Source organism: Phyllobates terribilis, unplaced genomic scaffold, assembly GCF_046119375.1.
Source record: "Phyllobates terribilis strain yellow unplaced genomic scaffold, ASM4611937v1 Scaffold_2__4_contigs__length_985480577, whole genome shotgun sequence".
In the NCBI taxonomy this organism is placed as follows: Eukaryota; Metazoa; Chordata; class Amphibia; order Anura; family Dendrobatidae; genus Phyllobates; species Phyllobates terribilis.
The window spans coordinates 62994809-63015593 of NW_027362762.1; the positions used below are offsets into that span (position 1 = coordinate 62994809).

The window sequence follows — 20785 nt, forward strand, 5'->3', positions numbered from 1 at the left end:
TGGAGTCGTCTAAAGCTAAGCAAACCCCCCCCCCTGTTCATCTACCCTTGTTGTTTATAGAGTTTAGTGGAGATCGACTAGTGCTCATCTTCTCCCTTCCCTAGCCGTAGCCATATGCCAGGGATAGACAAGGCGAGACACGCGTGCGGCAATTGCTGAGGAGGCAATATAGGGACGGCAGTTGAGACAGGGTGATACAAGACCAGACTAGGAGGTCTCCACTTCCCCCCTTTCCCTAGTGTCTGGGTTCCCTTCCCCTCTGTGTTGCACTAAGTCTTTCCCACACCTTGAGTGACAGGCTAATAGTGTAATTATGCAAATAGGGCTAAAGACATGCCCCATAGTATCTGTGAGCTACGTCCCTTTAGTAAAGACAATATAAACCAGTACGAAATAAAAAGGCCCATCTCTATGGAACTGCACGGCAGATTTAAAAAAATCAACAACTGGTAATAGATCCACTTTAAAGAGAATCTGTCTGAAAGTTTTTGAGACCCTGATTCCAGCGGTGTCACTTACTGGGCTACTGTAGATTGCTGAGCTCTGTATAACTCCACCACACCCCTCATTGGCAGCTTCCTGTGTACACAGTGAGCAAGTTGCCAATCAGCGGTGGGTCGGGGTTACACAGATTAGCTGGACTGGCTTGCACATGACACCTAGTCCTGCAGTGATAATCTCCTGCTGATAAAACACTGATTGTAGTTTCAGTACAACACACAACCTAATAAGTGATAGATCTCTGGAATCAGGCTTTTTTTCCTCTATATTCTGCTGCTCACAGATTAAATAGCAAAAATCTCCTGACAGATTCTTCTTAAAGCTCTTGATAAAAAAAGGGATAAAATTTAGCCTATTTTGGCACAAAAATATTGTATCAAGTTTTAGACCTATCTTTGTGTTTTGTTTTACATACATTTTGTCACTCATTCAACAAGGAGGTGTGGCTTATAAGAGAAGGGACGTGGCTTCTATGAAAACAGGAATTGTCTTAAAATGCAACAAAGTTCAACATTTTGCTGCAAGAAAAGTGTCACAAAGCAAGCCAAGTGGTGGCATAAAGTAAGGTAAAATTGCTTAAATATGCGCCTAACATCATCCAGAATGAGTCACTGTTATAAATTTAGCAAATTTTCAGACTTTTTTAGTTTGTGGTCCCGATTCATTATTGCATGTGTGGCGCCCCATGGGCCGGTTGCCACAGTAGTGCAGCCTCTTTCACCGGAAGTGATGTTAAGCTTGGAAGCAGGAGACGCTCCTCACGTCAGGTAAACCCCACATGCACACACAGGTTCTGATCCCTGACCTGAAGGGGGAGCTCTACACCCTATTTTGGGGAGCTGCCTTTTCCAGCTGGGCGGAGGAGTTAGTCAGTGAGTGTGAGAAGGAAGGGAGAGGGGGAGAAAGTAGCAGAGGGAGAAGGAGAAAGTTCTGGGGAGAAGAGCAAGTGAAGAGCTCACCCCAGGCAGCGGAGCAGAGGATGTCAGAGTCCTGGGTTGTACGAACATTGCACATCCCGGCAACTGAATCTGGGGGACAGGAGACGGCAAGTTTTCTGGCCACAAGCAGAAGCCCGGCAGCACAGCGGCATCACTAGAGCCCAGAGCTGCACCCAAGACGGCAGTACCGATTATAGGTTTGCACCGCCTGCTAGTACGGAGCTTAAGGCAGGAGTGAAGAAAAGGGACCGCAGGATAGCTCACAGGCAGCGGGGCCCACAACGGGCAGGCCTCCAAACCCACCTGACGGGGCGGACTCCGACTGATTCCAGGCTGACCGGACCCTCCTGGACCTAGTGACCAGTGCCCCGGACTCCACAGCTTTCTCTGCAGTAAAGGTAACCGGACTGCATTCCTCATGTCTGGCAGTCCGGCTACAGAGTACCCTAGGCACTTACGACCGCTGCACGTTGCTTCTATTTTTCACATTTTTCCTCTTATATGCTGTTTATCTTTTTGTTCCAAATTCTTCTTTTGCATTACAGCTAGTTTGAAGTTTATTTTCTTTTTTTTTATTTTCTTTTCTGTTTTATCAATTGTGAGGCTGTGTGCCCACGATGCGTTTTTTAAGCATTTCTGCAGCGGCAAAAACGCTGCAGAAACGCTTAAAACGCATGGTAAAACGCTTAAAAAACGCATGGTAGAAGGCCTGCCATGTCCCCCAATGATAATCCGCATGTGCTGTGCACATGCTGCGGAAATTTCCGCTGCGGATTATCATTGCGGAAAAAAACGCAGCACTACCAATTATTTTGCGGAAGCGCTGCGCTTTCGCCGCCATTGACTTGCATTAGAACGCGCCAATTCCGCAAGACTGCATCTGTACTTGCGTAATTGGCGCGTTCTAATGTGCGGATGGTACCCGGGTGTAGAGGACAGGAGAGTCTCATCCACACCCAGGTACCATAAAAAAAAAGCTGTAAAAAAAGAATAAAATAAAAAATAAATGTATATTTACATTCCGGCGGCCCGCGCTGCGCTCCTCCTGGCTTCCCGGGACTTCGCGGTGGATTGAAGGACCTGCGTTGACGTCAGAGTCATGTGACGGGTCACGCGACGCTAACGTCGGCAGGTCCTTCAATCCACCGCTGCCAGCGAGGGAGACCGGAGTGAGCAGGACACCGGGGGCCATCAGAGGGTAAGTAAACATTTATTGCTAATTTTAATGCTAATCGCTTGGAAAGCGCTTGTCAACCCGCATGCAGAAATGCAAGTGAAGAACGCTTCACATCCGCATGTCCCTGGCAGGAAAACGCATGTACAATCCGCATGTACAACCCGCATGCGTTTTTTTCTGCCAGGGACATGCAGAAACGCTCAGGAAAAAATCCGGAGCATTTCTGCATTGAGGGCACATAGCCTTAGAGTGTTTTTTGTAATACAGATGTTTTCGGCTGATTCATTATTTACTTAATTTTACAAAAAAATTGTTACATTTTTGGGTGAATGTTCTCTAGTCCCCTCCCTGGAGCGGTTTCTTTTGTATGCCAGAAATGTTGGTGCAAATGTCACAACTGTCTGCAACATTTTAACGGATCGTCTGCCTTTCTGCTCTAAAAAGACCCAAATATGTAATAAAAAAAAGAGATCATTTTTGATTTGGCACAAAACTCATGATTCATCTGCACCATCTTCAAGAATTTGGTGCTCGAAAACGGCAATGAATACAGCAAGACAAAAAGAAAAGCGGCAAATAAAAAAACGGTAATGATTGTTTTCACTGTCCTAATATTGAGCAGGATTAGTATTTTTTGATCGGGATTGATTGAAAGGATCACTAGAAAAATAGACTCCGTTCTTTCGGAACAAATTTCACATCTTACCTCGTTCCGTCGTATATGAAAATCAAATTTTGTTTTCCAATTTTGTTTGAGGAAAATAACCATTAACCAGAAAACATTTTGAGAGATAATCAGGCGCACCAAAGAAAATTGCTTTTTTTTCCCCAGGAGGTTCAACATGTAACCACACACCAGGAGGTGGTGGTCTTCTCGGGAGTCATTCTGAAACTGTATGAGCAACATTATTGAAACGAGGAGTTTTCGCACATTACCTGTATCCCATCTGTTTGGCTCAGGTACAGTTGAATGTTCAGGTAGTCTGGTCGGTTTTCTTGCCAAAACTAATGGAAATAGTTAAAGATAATAAGTAAATCATGAAAGTTCTAATACGAGGAGAGCAAGTGTAACACATGTCCTCCAGTAGCCCGCCATACCTGGCCTTGACAAGACCTCAATGACACTTAGTCCATAGAGTCCTTAAGAGTTTATGGACAAAGGATTTTATGAAAACTACAGCAAGCAGTCCAGTAAGTGATACATCGCTGGAATCAAGGTCCCTGTCTCTACATTATGTTGCTCTCAGATTAAAACCCTTTTGATAGAATCCCTTTAAGTTACTAGGTAGCATTGCCTTTTTTTTTTTAGTACAGTGGGTACGGAAAGTATTCAGACCCCTTTAAATTTTTCACTTTTTGTTTCATTGCAGCCATTTGGTAAATTCTAAAATGTTCATTTTTTTCTCATTAATGTACACTCTGCACCCCATCTTGACTGAAAAAAAAACAGAAATGTAGAAATTTTTGCAAATTTATTAAAAAAGAAAAACTGAAATATCATGTGGTCATAAGTATTCAGACCCTTTGTTCAGTATTGAGTAGAAGCCCCCTTTTCAGCTAGTACAGCCATGAGTCTTCTTGGGAACGATGCAACAAGTTTTTTCACACCTGGATTTGGGGTCCTCTGCCATTCTTCCTTGCAGATCCTCTCCAGTTTTGTCAGGTTGGATGGTGAACGTTGGTGGACAGCCATTTTCAGGTCTCTCCAGAGATGCTCAATTGGGTTTAGGTCAGGGCTCTGGCTGGGCCAGTCAAGAATGGTCACAGAGTTGTTCTGAAGCCACTCCTTTGTTATTTTAGCTGTGTGCTTAGGGTCATTGTCTTGTTGGAAGGTGAACCTTCGGCCAAGTCTGAGGTCCAGAGCACTCTGGAAGAGGTTTTCATCCAGGATATCGATGTATTTTCCCGCATTCATGTTTCCTTCAATTGCAGCCAGTCATCCTGTCCATGCAGCTGAAAAACACCCCCATAGCATGATGCTGCCACCACCATGTTTCACTGTTGGGATTGTATTGGGCAGGTGATGAGCAGTGCCTGGTTTTCTCCACACATACCGCTTAGAGTTATCACCAAAAAGGTCTATCTTCGTCTCATCAGACCAGAGAATCTTATTTGTCATAGTCTGGGAGTCCTTCATGTGTTTTTGAGCAAACTCTATGCAGGCTTTCATATGTCTTACACAGAGGAGAGGCTTCCGTCGGGCCACTCTGCCATAAAGGCCCGACTGGTGGAGGGCTGCAGTGATAGGAGAAAGTTCCACAAAGTCAACTATCTCCCTACTGCATCTCTGGAGCTCAGCCACAGTGATATTGGGGTTCTTCTTTACCTGTCTCACCAAGGCTCTTCTCCCACGATTGCTCAGTTTGGCTGGACGGCCAGGTCTATGAAGACTTCTGGTGGTCCCAAACTTCTTCCATTTAAGGATTATGGAGGCCACTGTGCTCTTAGGAACCTTGATTAATGAAGAAATTCTTTTGTAACCTTGGCCAGATCTGTGCCTTGCCACAATTCTGTCTCTGAGCTCCTTGGGCAGTTCCTTTGAGCTCATGATTCTCATTTGGTCTGACTTGCACTGTGAGGTCTTATATAGACAGGTGTGTGCCTTTCCAAATCAAGTCCTATCAGTTTAATTAAACACAACTGGACTCCAATGAAGGAGTAGAACCATCTCAAGGAGGATCACAAGGAAATGGACAGCATGTGACTTAAATATGAGTGTCTGAGCAAAGGGTCTGAATACTTATGACCATGTGATATTTCAGTTTTTCTTTTATAATAAATTAGCAAAAATGTCTTCATTTCTGTTTTTTTTCTCAGTCAAGATGGGGTGCAGAGTGTACTTTAATGAGAAAAAAATGAACTTTATTAGAATTTACCAAATGGCTGCAATGAAACAAAGAGTGAAAAATTTAAAGGGGTCTGAATATTTAATTTGCCAACTAAACATCAGTTTTGCATAATTGACTATGGACTATTCTTATAACTATAAGGACTGTTGAGTGATTTTTACCATTGGAATTTTTATTTGTATTTTTATTGTAATTTTTATTCTATTATCTACTGTAGTTATTTATTCCTAGGTATATCCCCAGCCTGTCAGCACTCACACTTTCCTATTTGTGTAATTAAAATATTATTGGATCCACTATATATGATGATGAGGTTAGGGGTTGAGTTGCAGGTAGCCGCCAGGTACCACTGCAGTAGCTGACCCCAGGGGTCAGAGACGCAGGCATGGAATCAGAGTGTCAGGCAGGACAGGAACAAGGTCACTGGTGGTATGGATACTGGTGCTGGTTCAGATGGAGCGGGTACAGGCTGGGACAGAATGAGTGACTAACACAGGCAGGACAGGTTCAGATACGGGATAGGTTCTGGCAGAACGCTTTCAGGATAACAGGACAGACTCTGGTACAGGGTAGCAGAATAGATTCAGGAACAGGAACCTGACAATGTACTAGTGGGTACAAGACTAACTAGATACTGAAGTTGCTTAGGCACCTCCCTATAGAGTAAGGTGCCTTAAATACCTAATGCCTCCCAGCTATAGACTGGGGACATTTCCGGAGTGCACCACCAATTGCGGCCATTATGATGAGCACATTGGCATCCCTGCTGGGGAGAGGGAGAGGAACCATGCAGGGATGCTGGTATTACATCTTGGCTACAGGACACTGTACAAATATGAGCACATTCGAGAATTGGGTCGCATCTGGCAGACATTTAGGACTTTGGAAAATCCCTTTAACTCGATAACTGTGTGAGGTGAGGGGAAGCAGAGGATTCGCAGTTCTGACTGCTCGCTAATAGACTGATTCATTGAGACGCATAGAGGCCATCCAAAAAAGCAGTGAAATCAGTAAATGCTCATTTCTCTAGCAGTTCTCGGATTTTCAGACTCTCCATTCGGCTACTTCACTACATCACTCAAAGAATTCAACTCTTGATTAATTTAACCACCGGAGATCATGTTGGTGCCGTTACGAATGCTGCCTGCACGGAGCTGAATACGTGATGGATGGAGTGAAGCAGTCAGAATAAAGGCGTTATCACATAGTTGGCTTTAATAGTTTTAAAGTTTTTTTCAGGAGGCATAATGATTGATGAAGGATCGTGTAACAAGTAATCAAAATGTCCCCCAGCAAAACAGGTATGGATGCCCCAATCCACTATAACCATCTTCTGCAAAAGAGTCAGAGCATGAAAAGCTTTGATGTCAATGACATGAGTTGCACCCCAAGTGACCATGTGACACCTAGTCAGTAGAGATAAGTGGGACTCTGGTCTGGTGGCCACGTCAGTAGTCCTTGGCCACCGGATAGAAGCTCTGCAAACTGTCTCCTACTGTCATTACCATCTCCTCTTTTGATTAATTGACCTGACATCACACCAGGCTGGCTAATCATCAGTAGAGCGGGGGTTGCCAACAAGTAGGAGGTGGTGCCCATTCAGTGGTCACAGAGTCAGTGTCCCGTGGATCGATTGACTCTTCTCTACTAGTTAGCGTTGAAAGATCTGAAGACCATGGAAGCTATAGGAAGACCAAGCAGATACCTGTGGCAACAGGAGGGGTAAGAAGTGGGTATGGTAAAAGTGAGGATAATCTTTTATTCATTTTTTAACCCCTTCCCTCTTTATATTTTTCTTGGGGGTCTGAAGGGATTTTGGAGCATAATAAATGGCTACTGGGACACTTCCAATTCAGACTGAGTCCGAATCTGATGGACAATTCGAGCAAATGTGCACGCAACAAATTTCTGTGAGATTCGCTCATCTCCAATCCTTATGCTTTTTATTTATCCCCCTACAAATAATTGATACATTTGTACACACTGATACATTGCAGTTAACACCTAGAATTACAGAGCATTACTAGGACCATGATATATTGGAAAGGATGCGATTACAATGTAGCAATTCAGAACCTGTAATAGGATTTCCAAGAGAGTTTTGTGGGGTGAGAATAATGAAGGAGCAAAGCCGAGCAAAGAATGGAAAGGACTTAAGCAAAATCTATAGTCCTTGCCTTAGAATGGAAGCTAAAGTAATTGGCTCCATTAAATAAGCTTTGGTGTGCGGAATCTATTGCAACAAACATTAAATTACCTTTTTATGGAGGATGCACAGCAAATCAGCAAACCAGAGGAAAGACTGGATGTCTCTACATATCCACACAAAGTACAACCTCTGCAGTTTGTATTCTTTCCACTTCTCCCTATGGAAATAAAGGAAAATAAAAACATAATTAAAGAACTATTCCAGAAGGCCCCATAAAGTGTAGTCACATAGGCACTGTGTCTTACAGATCACATATACATGGTTTATAGCAGAGAATTGCATCTTAATGTAGATTAGGCATAAGGGAATTTATGTTTTCTTTACGATATTCTCATTTCTTAATTCATCTTGACAACATAGTGTTCCTGCATAGACATTGAGCTAAATGATGCAGTTCAGTCTACCTGCAGCCACCACTAGAGGGAGCTAAGGAGCTTGCTGAAAACTGATTTATGATGGAGTTCAATGTATAAAGAGTAGGCAGCAATCTCCCCCTAGTGGTGGCTGCAGATTGAGAGAATTTCAGCATTTATCTCTATGTCTATGCACAGGATTTGGAACTCTGTATATAAAAAAGAGAGTTTCAAACACTTCAAAGATAGATTAAGAAATTATTTAGTGCAGAATTTTGTATCAATTCATATAAAACAATGATGTTAATGGAAGACAATCGCTTAAAACATTGTGTAGTAAAAATGATCCTCCTGTTCATTATTCTAATCTTATAATTAATAGTAAGAACTGTTTGCGGTTAATGAATGGAAAAAAAAAATCTGACTCACACCCTTCTCTCAACTCGAGCTATGCTATTTTTAAAATGGGAACCACATTTTAAAAAAGACATGGAAAAACTGGAGCAAGTTCAGAGAAGAGCTACCAGGATAGTGAGCGAACTGCAAACTATGTCCTATGAGGAACGGTTAAAGGATCTGGGAATGTTGAGCTTGTAAAAAAAGAAGGCTAAGAGGAGACTTAATAGCTGTCTACAAATATCTGAATGGCTGTCACAGTGTAGAGGGATCATCCTTATTCTAATTTGCACATGGAAACACAAGATGAAGCTGAAAGGGAGAAGATACAGATTAGATATTAGAAAAAACTTTTTGACAGTGAGGTGATCAATGAGTGGAACAGGCGGCCACAAGAGGTGGTGAGTTCTCCTTCAATGGACGTCTTCAGAGGCTGGACAGACATCTGTCTGGGATGGTTTAGTGATTCCTGCTTTGAGCAGGAGGTTGAACACAATGACCCTGGAGATCCCCTCCAACTCTAACATTCTATGATTTTATGATTCTATTCTCATCATCAAAAAGTGAAGGAAACCTGACAGAAAATAACTAATGAAAATGTGAACCAGGACCTAACACAGAAAACTTTGATCTTAATAATATCAATTGTACAAACACTGGACAACCTGCTATTAATGACCGCCCATTGTCTTTTGATGATGTGCAATGTAGGTCTTCGGTCTACAGAAACGTTTTGGTCTCTGCTGCTGTAGAGCATAGGGCATTTCACTGTGTTCTCCTGCTCTATGACGAGGCTTTTACCTAGCAGTTTCTGTTCTTAGAGCAGCCTCCTGCTTTACGAACGGGATTGGAAACACCTCCCAAGCCGGCGGTTTAACCTATTGATTGATCATGGCATGTCAAAAGAGAATCCCCTTCTTCGATCAGGTAACTGGGTTTTTGGAACTTTTCTGCAGTCAGCCCTATGCTTTGCGTCATAATTTCACAGACGATAATATACCAGACTATGAGAACATGCCAATACATTACAAATGTAGATTAAGTATATAAAATAGTAATCCATTAATAGAGTTCTCCCAACTTGACAAGAGAGGTGATAAACTGCTGATTGCGGGTGGTGACACTGGTTATCCCCAAAAAGTTTGATTCTGAAATGCCTTGTTAGAATGGAGTGGTGGCAACTGTCTATGGGACTACCAGAGATAATGATGGACAGCATTTGGCACTCTTCAGCAGTCCCATGGACAATAATTGGCAGCACTACCACCGATCGATTCTAGCTCGGCATTTCAAAGTGTCATTGTTGACATTGGTGGGGCTTTCCACAGTTTGTCATCTATCATAAAAACGATAATAACATACCATAATTGGATAAACTCTTAATCAAGATTCAAAGAGATGAAGTAAAAAAACACAAAAACTTTCAGCAATGAGTTTATTGCGTCCATCATGTCTCTGTTACCCTTTTCTCAGTTGTCATTTCAAATAACTGAACGAAAAAGATCAGAGGTAAACAAGTTCCTTAAAAAAAAACCCTGACGAAGGTGCGATACCGAAAAGCGCGTCGGGGTAGGCGCCACTCGGCTCTGGTATAGTATATTATACAGGTATGAGTATGTCCAAGACAATCCACACTATATAGATAAGTTTCATGTGGGTTACATCTGTGAATTAGATATTTTTGACAGCACTTGGGTATAAAGAGACTAATGGTATCATGCTACTTGCACTTATTTGAATTGCGATTATGATTGGACTATCATATCACCCCTTTTTCCTGGGTTGGTGATATGCATTATCAGTACAGGATGATATACCACATATACATAAATTATGGTTATCTACTTTTATCCTTGTCTGGTTCAGTCTGATATTTATTGCACTAAAGCACTTCTTTTCTATGGCTATGACTGATTAATTGTGGTGCTTTTGCATTTATGACATGAAAGGATATTCCTTCTTAGTACTTATTACACCAAGCACCTTGTTTATGTATAGTCTGTACAAATTCTAATTAAAGTTATTTTGTGCTGTCCTCACCATTAATGAGACAAATAATACAAATTGATGATGTCTGGATGATTACGTATTATATTGTCAATTATTGTACTGACATATACATTATACTCTTATCATTATACTCATATCATGTAGGGATATGATATCCTTTTAAATATATGTATCAGTGTTGTGTGAGTGTCTCTATATGCAGTGCCATCTATGGCCAAACCATGATTCATTAAAGGTTTTTTAAGGAACTTGTTTACCTCTGATCTTTTTCGTTCGGTTATTCGTCTGTTGGGTTATATGTCCCGAATTGATCTAGTCCGATGCATATGTGGTCACAAGACAAGTAGAGATGCATATAAGAAATCTGTTTAATGCAGTTTTTGTATCAAGTATAATAATTTCAGTTGTCATTTCATAGACTACTTTGGTTGGTACTACCTGGAACACTCCACAAGATCCGCTATATGCAGGGAACAACCCACAAAACCTGCCGTATACCAGGAACAGCCCACACAACCTGCTGAATACCAAGTACACCCCACAAGACCTGTAGTATACCAGGAACAGCCCACACAACCTGCTGAATACCAAGTACACCCCACAAGACTTGTAATATGTCAGGAACACTCCACTAGACCTGCTTATAGAGGAAATGTGTGACTCACGCACGTCCTCTGTAAGCCCTACCCAGGGAGATGGGGAACTCGGAGTCGGGTCCTTTGATGTAGAGATGGGGTGCAGCCGTGGCCCGGACCCGCTCCGTGCCCAGGGTCGTCACACTATAACAAAAGAGATGGTACGGGCTTATCCGGGTTGAGTGGCTGATCTCGACTACGCCACCTGTGGCACCTGGTGAAGGCCACCAGCGCTGCTGCAGTCCGCCGAGGCATGGTGTTATGGCAGCCGTAGTTGTTACTACTCCCCACAGGCGGAGCAGGGCCTCAGGGCAGAGGGACAGGATGGAGGGGATAGTAGTCCAGGAGGTCTGGTGCTGCGTAGTGCGGTGTAATGCAGAATAAAGAGTCCGGAGGCCATAGGGGTTAACTTCCAGGGTTTTTACTCACGTTGTAGAGTACAGCTGCAAGGCTTCTTCCTGCTCCTCGCGGAGTTCTGCGGTCACCAGAGACGGGAAGGGGAGGGGGGGGGGGGGGGTCCGACAACCTCCGAGTAAGTCCAGTGTTCAATCAGGACCCCGCACCAGAGTGTTCCTAGACTTCAGACCGAGTCCTCTTTCCTGTCTGTGTGTGTGTGTGTAGATAGGCCGGGTCTCCCTCTGAACTCCTCTCAGAAAAAGGGCACGGGTGGCAGCTCCGCTCCTTCCGTTACCCGGTGGGATCCTCAGGGACTACCGGACTTTCCTGACCAGGACATGGGTAGCAAGGTCGGGTGTCGGCGGCCGGTACCTCTCTTGCAGCCGGAATCCCTCTGAATACATCAGGTAGGCAACTACAGGTGGCGTATACCGCTCCGTCTGCATCCTCCCTGGGATCCATTTGCGGTGGAGCTACACTCCTGAGCTCCGGGCCTTCTTGGTCATGGTCCTTGACCGGGTTGAGACATCCATTATCTGCAACCTGCCCCTCGACCCAAGGCCAAGGTACGAGGGCTGTGTCTCCATCCGATGCAGGCCCACACAGGATCCGCATTCAGGGTAGGAGGTCACAGTAAAACAGTCAAAGAACCATCATGGGATAGACTGAAGGACAGCCTGACGGGCTGACGGACAGAAGGGACCATGAACCAAGATGGCTGTGTATTAAATATGAAATTTAAAGTGTCACTAAAATGTGAGTCCTCCACCCTCACCCACTAAATGGTTCCCCTATCTCTTGGTTCCCCAGTCTCCCGATAACCAGGAGGGGCAGCACCTAGGGCAATCTAGCCCCCTCTGGTGGGAGAAGTGTGGTGTTGGATATGAAGGAAGGGTCCTGACCATCGCACTGTTCTTACCTCAGAGGAGGAACATTACACTCCATTAGAGAAGTGCAGCATCCCTGTAGCGGTCGAACCCTCAGGGGCGCCACAGAAAGATCTCACAAAACCTCCCATATAGCCGGAACACACCACAAGACCTTGTGTATAATGGAAACATTCCACAATACCTGCCATACAAGAGGAACACCCCACAAGACCTGCCGTATACCGAGAACAACCCACACAAAATCTGCCATTTTACCGATGACCTGACTCAGTCATCCTAATTTGTCCCTCAGTCGCGCACATCCTTACATTTGCCCAATTTTCCTGCTTCAACTTCAAGAACTGACTGATCAATTGCTGGCTGATATATCCCATCCTGACAGGTGCCATTGTCACCAGATAATCAATGCTATTCCCTTCACCTGTCAGTGGTTTGTATGTTCCGGCTGCACTGTATTTCCTAGAGCTTGTTGTGCAATTTGTTGTACCAGGAATGATAATAACTTCCTAACTAAGAGCACAATCAATAAGATAAGTAAATACGATGTGTCTGAAAATGGCAGCAATTCAGCCTGCTGCCTCGCACTGACCCTATATAATCTGTATAAGCAGCGAAAGGCAAAACTCCAGGGAATCCATTTAATAAAGTAGATAGCAAGCGAAAAAGAGTCCCATACAAATCTGCTCAGAAATCTTGTCCACAGCGTAACCCCAATATGACACTTGAGAAGAGAGATAATGAAATGGTCCAGACAGCCGGGAACATAGAGGATTTACATCTCCAGTACTTCACAACGTGTGATCGCGGTCAGGATAACCATCTGCTTGTTGGTTGAATACCACAAGCACAGTCTAGAAAATGTACGTGGTGTATCCTAAAAGTCCACAGAGAAGACGATTGTTGCGGTAAAAGTGACACCTATGCAGAAGTAGCAGAACGTGTTATTTAAGTGCTCCAGACAACTCTTTGTTCTTTCAGACAACCGGATCTCAGCTGATAATGTGATAAATAATCTGCAGCTCAGTTTATTTAAATAATGTTCTTCTCATACCTCCAAAAAAATTACTCTGAAGAGCCAGCCACTAAGTGTCTCTCTTCTGTGTAGCTGGCGGTCCGTGGTCTGTTGTCAGCTGTAGTCTGTGTCTAGCAGTAGACACACCAAGATGGATTACAGAAAGTGGGGGCTGGGCTTCGTCTCTTAACAGGAAGTGGTGGTGAGTCTTTATCTTTCTACAGGAAGTGGGGGCAAGTCTTTATCCTTCTACAGGAAGTGGGGGCGGGTCTTTATCCTTCTACAGGAAGTGGGGGCAGGTCTTTATCCTTCTACAGGAAGTGGGGGCAGGTCTTTATCCTTCTACAGGAAGTGGGGGCAGGTCTTTATCCTTCTACAGGAAGTGGGGGCAGGTCTTTATCCTTCTACAGGAAGTGGGGGCAGGTCTTTATCCTTCTACAGGAAGTGGGGGCAGGTCTTTATCCTTCTACAGGAAGTGGGGGCAGGTCTTTATCCTTTTACAGGAAGTGGGGGCAGGTCTTTATCCTTTTACAGGAAGTGGGGGCAGGTCTTTATCCTTTTACAGGAAGTGGGGGCAGGTCTTTATCCTTCTACAGGAAGTGGGGGCAGGTCTTTATCCTTCTACAGGAAGTGGGGGCAGGTCTTTATCCTTCTACAGGAAGTGGGGGCAGGTCTTTATCCTTCTACAGGAAGTGGGGGCAGGTCTTTATCCTTCTACAGGAAGTGGGGGCAGGTCTTTATCCTTCTACAGGAAGTGGGGGCAGGTCTTTATCCTTCTACAGGAAGTGGGGGCAGGTCTTTATCCTTCTACAGGAAGTGGGGGCAGGTCTTTATCCTTTTACAGGAAGTGGGGGCAGGTCTTTATCCTTTTACAGGAAGTGGGGGCAGGTCTTTATCCTTCTACAGGATGTGGGGGCAAGTCTTTATCCTTCTACAGGAAGTGGGGGCAGGTCTTTATCCTTCTACAGGAAGTGGGGGCAGGTCTTTATCCTTCTACAGGAAGTGGGGGCAAGTCTTTATCCTTCTACAGGAAGTGAGGGCAAGTCTTTATCCTACAGGAAGTGGGGACAGGTCTTTATCCTTCTACAGGAAGTGGGGACAGGTCTTTATCCTTCTACAGGAAGTAGGGGAAAGTCTTTATGAATTTTTGCCTCTCTACCGGAAGTGGGAGCAGGACTATATCTTTTTACAGGAAGAGGGGGCAGGTCTTAATCTTTCTGCAGAAAGTAGGAGTGGGTTGTTGTCTCTCTACAGTAAGTAACATAGTAACATAGTCTTCCTTCAACCTTAAAAACTAAGTCCATATAGTTCAACCCATAGCCTAACATGTTGATCCAGAGGAAGGCAAAAAACCCCATGTGGCAAACACTAAGCTCCACATTGGGGAAAAAAATTCCTTCCCGACTCCATACGACAATCAGACTAGTTCCCTGGATCAACGCCCTATCAAGGAATCTAGTATATATAACCTGTAATATTATACTTTTCAAGAAAGGCATCCATGCCCTTCTTAAATTTTAATAGTGAATCACTTATTACAACATCATGCGGCAGAGAGTTCCATAGTCTCACTGCTCTTACAGTAAAGAATCCCCGTCTGTGATTATGATTAAACCTTCTTTCCTCCAGACGTAGAAGATGCCCCCTTGTCCCCGTCTCAGGGCTCAGAGTAAAAAGATCAGTAGAAAGGTTTTTGTACTGTCCCTTCATATACTTGTACATAGTGATAAGATCACCCCTAAGCCTTCTTTTTTCCACAGTAAATAACCCCAAGTGTAATAACCTGTCTTGGTATTGCAGACCCCCCAGTCCTCTAATAACCTTGGTCGCTCTTCTCTGCCAAAACTGTACACAGTATTCTAAGTGTGGTCGCACTAGTTACTTGTATAGAGGTAAAATTATGTTCTCCTCATGAGCATCTATGCCTCTTTTAATGCATCCCATTCTTTTATTTGCCTTTGCAGCAGCTGCCTGACACTGGCCACTAAACGTGAGCTTGTCGTCCACCAATACACCCAGGTCTTTTTCAGTGACAGTTTTGCCCAGTGTTTTACAATTAAGCATATAATTATACATTTTGTTTCTTCTGCCCAAGTGCATTACCTTACATTTATCCCCATTAAAGCTCATTTGCCATTTATCAGCCCAAGCTTCTAGTTTACATAGATCCTCCTGTAATATAAAATTGTCCTCCTCTGTATTGATTACCCTGCAGAGTTTAGCGTCATCTGCAAATATTGAAATATTACTCTGTATGCTCCCTACAAGGTCATTAATAAATATGTTAAAAAGAAGGGGGCCTAATACTGACCCCTGTGGTACCCCACTGTTAACTGAGACCCAGTCTGAGTGTTTTCCATTAATAACCACCCTATGTTTCCTATCACTGAGCCAATTCTTAACCCACATACATATATTTTCCCCTATCCCCATTGTTCTCATTTTTTGTATCAACCTTTTGTGCGGAACCGTATCAAAAGCTTTTGAAAAGTCCATAGACACAACATCCACTGCATTTTCTTGGTCCAGTCCAGAACTTGCCTCCTCATAAAAACTGATCAGATTAGTTTGACAGGAACGGTCCCTCGTAAACCCATGTTGATATTGTGTCATGAGGTTATTCCTCTTCAGATAATCTAGTATAGCATCTCTTAGGAAACCCTCCAGGATTTTTCCCACAGTAGAGGTTAAGCTTACCGGCCTATAATTTCCAAGTTCAGTTTTTGTCCCCTATTTGAATATAGGCTCCACATTTGCTATACGTCAGTCCTGTGGTACAGACCCTGTTATTATGGAATCTTTAAAGATTAAAAATAATGGTCTATCTATGACGTTACTTAATTCCTGCAGTACTCGCGGGTGTATCCCATCCGGGCCCGGGGATTTGTCAACTTTAGTGATTTTTAGACGCCGCCGTACTTCCTGCTGGGTTAAGCAAGTGACATTTACTGGAGAATTTTTGTTATCACTAATCATGTTTTCTGTCATGCGATTTTCTGGTGTAAATACGGTTGACAAAAATTATTTAGCATATTGGGTTTTTCCTCATCCTCATCCACCATTTCACCCAGACTATTTTTAAGGGGGCCAACACTATCATTTTTTAGTTTTTTACTATTTATGTAGTTAAAGAATATTTTGGGGTTATTTTTACTTTCTCTGGCAATGATTCCCTCTGTCTCAATCTTTGCTGCCTTGATTTGTTTTTTACATAATTTATTCAATTTTCTATATTTATTTAATGCCTCATCACTACCTAATTGCTTTAGTTCTCTAAATGCTTTCTTTTTGTCACTTATTGCGCCCCTTACTGCTCTATTTAGCCATAGTGGTTTCCTCCTATTTCTAGCATGTTTATTCCCATAGAGTATATATTGTGCACAGGTCCTATTCAGGATGCTAATAAATGTCTCCTATTTGCTTTGTGTAGCTTTATGTCTCAGGATATCGTCCCAGTTTATTGCACTAAGATCATCTCTCAACCGTTGGAAATTTGCCTTCCTGAAGTTTAGTGTCCTTGTAACCCCTCTACTACACATCTTATTAAAGATTACATGAAAACGTATTATTTTGTGATCACTATTACCCAAGTGACCCCCAACTCGTATATTTGATATGCGGTCTGGCCTATTGGTTAATATTAGGTCTAGCAGTGCCCCCTTTCTTGTTGGGTCCTGAACCAGTTGTGAAAGGTAATTGTCTCTCATAGTTGTCAAAAACCTATTACCTTTGCTTGAACTACAGGTTTTTGTCCCCCAATGTATTTCAGGGTAGTTAAAGTCTCCCATAATAATGACTTCTCCTTGAGTCGCTGCTTCATCTATTTGCTTTACGAGGATATTCTCCGCTACTTCCATTATTTTTGGAGACTTATAACAAACCCCTATCAGTAATTTATCATTTTTTCCCCCTCCCCTTATCTCCACCCACAGAGACTCTACATTTTCATTAGATTCACATATATCCTCCCGCAAGATGGGTTTTAAGGATGATTTTACATATAAACACCCCCCCCCCTCGCTTGTTTGTACGGTCATTTCTGAACAGACTATAGCCCTGTAAATTAACTGCCCAGTCGTGGCTCTCGTCCAGCCACGTCTCAGATATCCCTACCATGTCATAATTATTTTCCAACAAAATTAATTCTAATTCCACCATTTTGTTGGTGAGGCTTCTGGCATTAGTGTACATGCATTTTATGTATCTCTCTGTACCTCTATTCCTTCTTACTTTATTGACTGTTCTAACCCCACCCACAATTTCTTTATTTGTGCCCAGGTCACTATCTGCACTATCTTCCCCACCTATAAAATGAATACCCTCCCCCCCAATCCCTAGTTTAAACACTCCTCCAACCTTCTAGCCATTTTCTCCCCCAGCACAGCTGTACCCTGCCCATTGAGGTGCAGCCGGTCCCTAGCGTATAGTCTGTAGCCAACTGAGAAGTCGGCCCAGTTCTCCAGAAACCCAAATCCCTCCTTCCTACACCAGTTCTTGAGCCACTTATTTATCTCCCTAATCTCCCGTTGCCTCTCTGGCGTGGCACGTGGTACCGGTAGTATTTCAGAGAATACCACCTTGGAGGTCCTTGCTTTCAGCTTGCAGCCTAATTCCCTGAAATCATCTTTAAGGACCTTCCACCTACCTCCAACTTTGTCATTTGTGCCAATGTGCACCATGACCGCTGGGTCCTCACCAGCCCCTCCCAGTAATCTGTCAACCCGATCAGCGATGTGCCGGACTTGAGCGCCAGGTAGGCAACATACTGTTCGACGATCCCTGTCTTTGTGACAGATTGCCCTATCTGTTCCCCTAATAATTGAGTCCCCCACTACCAGCACCTGCCTGGCCTGCCCTGCTCTCCTATTTCCCTCTTTACTGGAGCTGACACTCCTCCAGCTTTCAGGGGACATGCCTTGCTGCAGCAGTGCTACCCCTGTACCGTCACTCCCCTCATCTGCCAACTTTGCAAACTTATTGGGGTGTGCCAGATCAGGGCTAGCCTCCCTGGCACTCTTCCCTCTACCCCCCCTCCTAACTGTCACCCAACTAGCGGCCTCACTGTCCTGCAGCTCCCGACTACCACCCTCCCCCACATCTACCCCAGTGAGCAGATCCTCAGTGAGCAGCAGACTCCTTTCCATATTGTCAATGGATCTCAGTGTTGCCAGCTGCTCATTTAGATCCAGTACCTGCGCTTCCAAACGCACAACGTGCACACATCTCGTGCAGCAGTATGCAACCCCGACCGGCTGTTCAAGGAATGCATACATGTGGCAAGATGTACACTGGATAGCATTGTCAATAATGGAGCTCATTTCCTAATGGGGATTGCAATAGACAGAATGTTAAGTAAATGAAAAGTAAAGAATTAATAAAATACAGACAGCAATTCAGTCCAAAGTCCTCCCTTCCAAACTCCCTGAATCCAAAGTCACTGAAAAACAAGTCACACACTTACTTTCGTTCGCACTTACGCTCCGGTCACACTCAGCTCGTTCACACTCGCAAACTAAAAGATTTAAAGAGTTTTTTTTTCCCTTTTCCAGCAATGCACACTTCACCTCAATGCACTTCCAAAAAAAGGCAAGAAAAAGTAGTCTCTGTCTCGCTACAGGAAGTGAGCAAGAGTTTTTTCTCTCTATAGGAAGTACGGGATGGTATTTTTCTCCCTAAAAAAAGTGGTGGCAGATCTTTTGTCTTTCTGCTAGAACTAGAGAGTCAGAACTGCTCCTGCTCTCCTGTCACACTACATACTGGCATAACAGAGTAGCAGGTTTTCATCAAATCCATATCAAAATCAGAAAATTTGGTATAGACTTTGTCACTGCAGAAAGTCTACAATAGATCAATTCCATGTGCACATAGTCTAAGCGACACAATGCTGGATGACCATGAGACTTTAGCCACCTGCGGATCAAGCTAATTTGTGGTATTGCAAGGCAACTAGGGGGAAAAGAGTGTACAAATCAGTGGCCACATCATCAGACTATACAATTCCCAAGAGCTGCAACAAAACTTCAAAGTGGATTCCAGCCTGACACAATCTGTGAGGATTTCACTTCTAGGACCCACTTATTTTAAGCATGGAAATCCCCCGTTTCCCTGATGAGAGAGAAGGGTAGTGCACTAGGGGAAATGCTCTGTACTTCCATGGGTTCTGGTAGCTACTATATCACTGCCTTTCAGAGAATCCTGACTATCCTTGTCTGCAGGTATATACCTTGTGGCTTGGTGCCATACTTTTTTCTTCTACAGGAATAATTACTTTGATCCTCAGCAGTCCACTAACTCTGTTAAGCTTGGAGAACAGATCCTGCAGAAAGCCTCAGGTCAACAGCCACTCTATTATCTGATCGTTACATCTGGGGCAGATGCTCTTTCAAACTGCGCTCCTCCAGTCCTTGGCCAATCGTCTATCAGCTTGTTTCATGATTGCTGTACATGGGCTTATACACACACAGTGGGTTATTCCAGCACTACGTATAGTCCCTGTAGCACTTCAAGTTCTCCCTCCTGAATTCTACTATTCTGGGGTTACTCTAAATTTGGGTCTTTCTTGGTTGGCACCTCATTTCTGGTCTGAAACCAGAACCAAGTGTGGTTAAATAGTTTATGGTTCTTTCCCTTCATTGTTAAATTTCTTTGTTAGTGATACGTGTAAGTGCTCGTTACTTGAGTTTGTCGAGGGTTCTCGGGGATGTCAGGCAACCCCGCATGTTTTGTGGCTGTCTAACAGCCGCGAATCGTGCGGCCACGGGGACGCAAAATTCTCACTCAAGCACCCGCTCTATTCAGTACACACCTGACCACCCTAGGCAAACTCGAGTAACGAGCACTTACAGTCATCACTACTCTTCGCATTTCACTCCGCCTTTTCTATGCCAGGGGAACATCTTATTTCAGTTTTGAGGGTGTATATAGCCATGGTGCTCTGGACTATCTCAGCGCCACTCCAACTCTCCACTGCGACCTGGGCGGTATTGTCACCCCAATGAAGTCCCAGTCAATAGACGGTATATACTGTATGTGTCCCAATCAGTGCTCCATAAGTATGTCTCTTAAAAATTACCCTACATATTGCTTATCCCCTTTTTCATGATGAAATAACATAACAATTTTTAGCGTTGTACGTACAATAACTGGTTGAATATGGAGGCGTACGGTGTGACTCCGATCCCGCCAGCGATACAAAGGCTGACTTCATAATTCAAGGCTTCTTCTGAGGGGCTCCCAAAGGGTCCATCAATATAAATCCTACAGATACAAAAATAAAAATTTGTCTCGTTATATGATTGTGAGAATGGTAACACTACTGGGTTATTAAAATCTGTCTCTAAATATGACAATAATAAAATAAAAATACAGTATATAGTAACACAAATTGCTGACAGAAGTATTGTGGATATAGCGCCAGCA

At 43.6% G+C, this 20785-nt stretch overlaps 1 protein-coding gene across 3 annotated transcripts in view; it reads right to left on the bottom strand.

Annotated features, from left to right (window-relative positions):
• The window catches only part of NOX4 (NADPH oxidase 4), a 310955-nt gene that overhangs the window by 12684 nt on the left and 277486 nt on the right, over window positions 1–20785 (bottom strand). For all 3 annotated transcript variants that reach the window (XM_073662050.1, XM_073662052.1, XM_073662051.1), the window contains exons 14-16: window positions 20504–20623; window positions 7723–7831; window positions 3553–3621 (exon numbers count right to left, since the gene is read on the bottom strand). In XM_073662050.1, the coding sequence (XP_073518151.1) occupies window positions 3553–3621; window positions 7723–7831; window positions 20504–20623 (298 nt within the window). The remainder of the gene's footprint in view (window positions 1–3552; window positions 3622–7722; window positions 7832–20503; window positions 20624–20785) is intronic.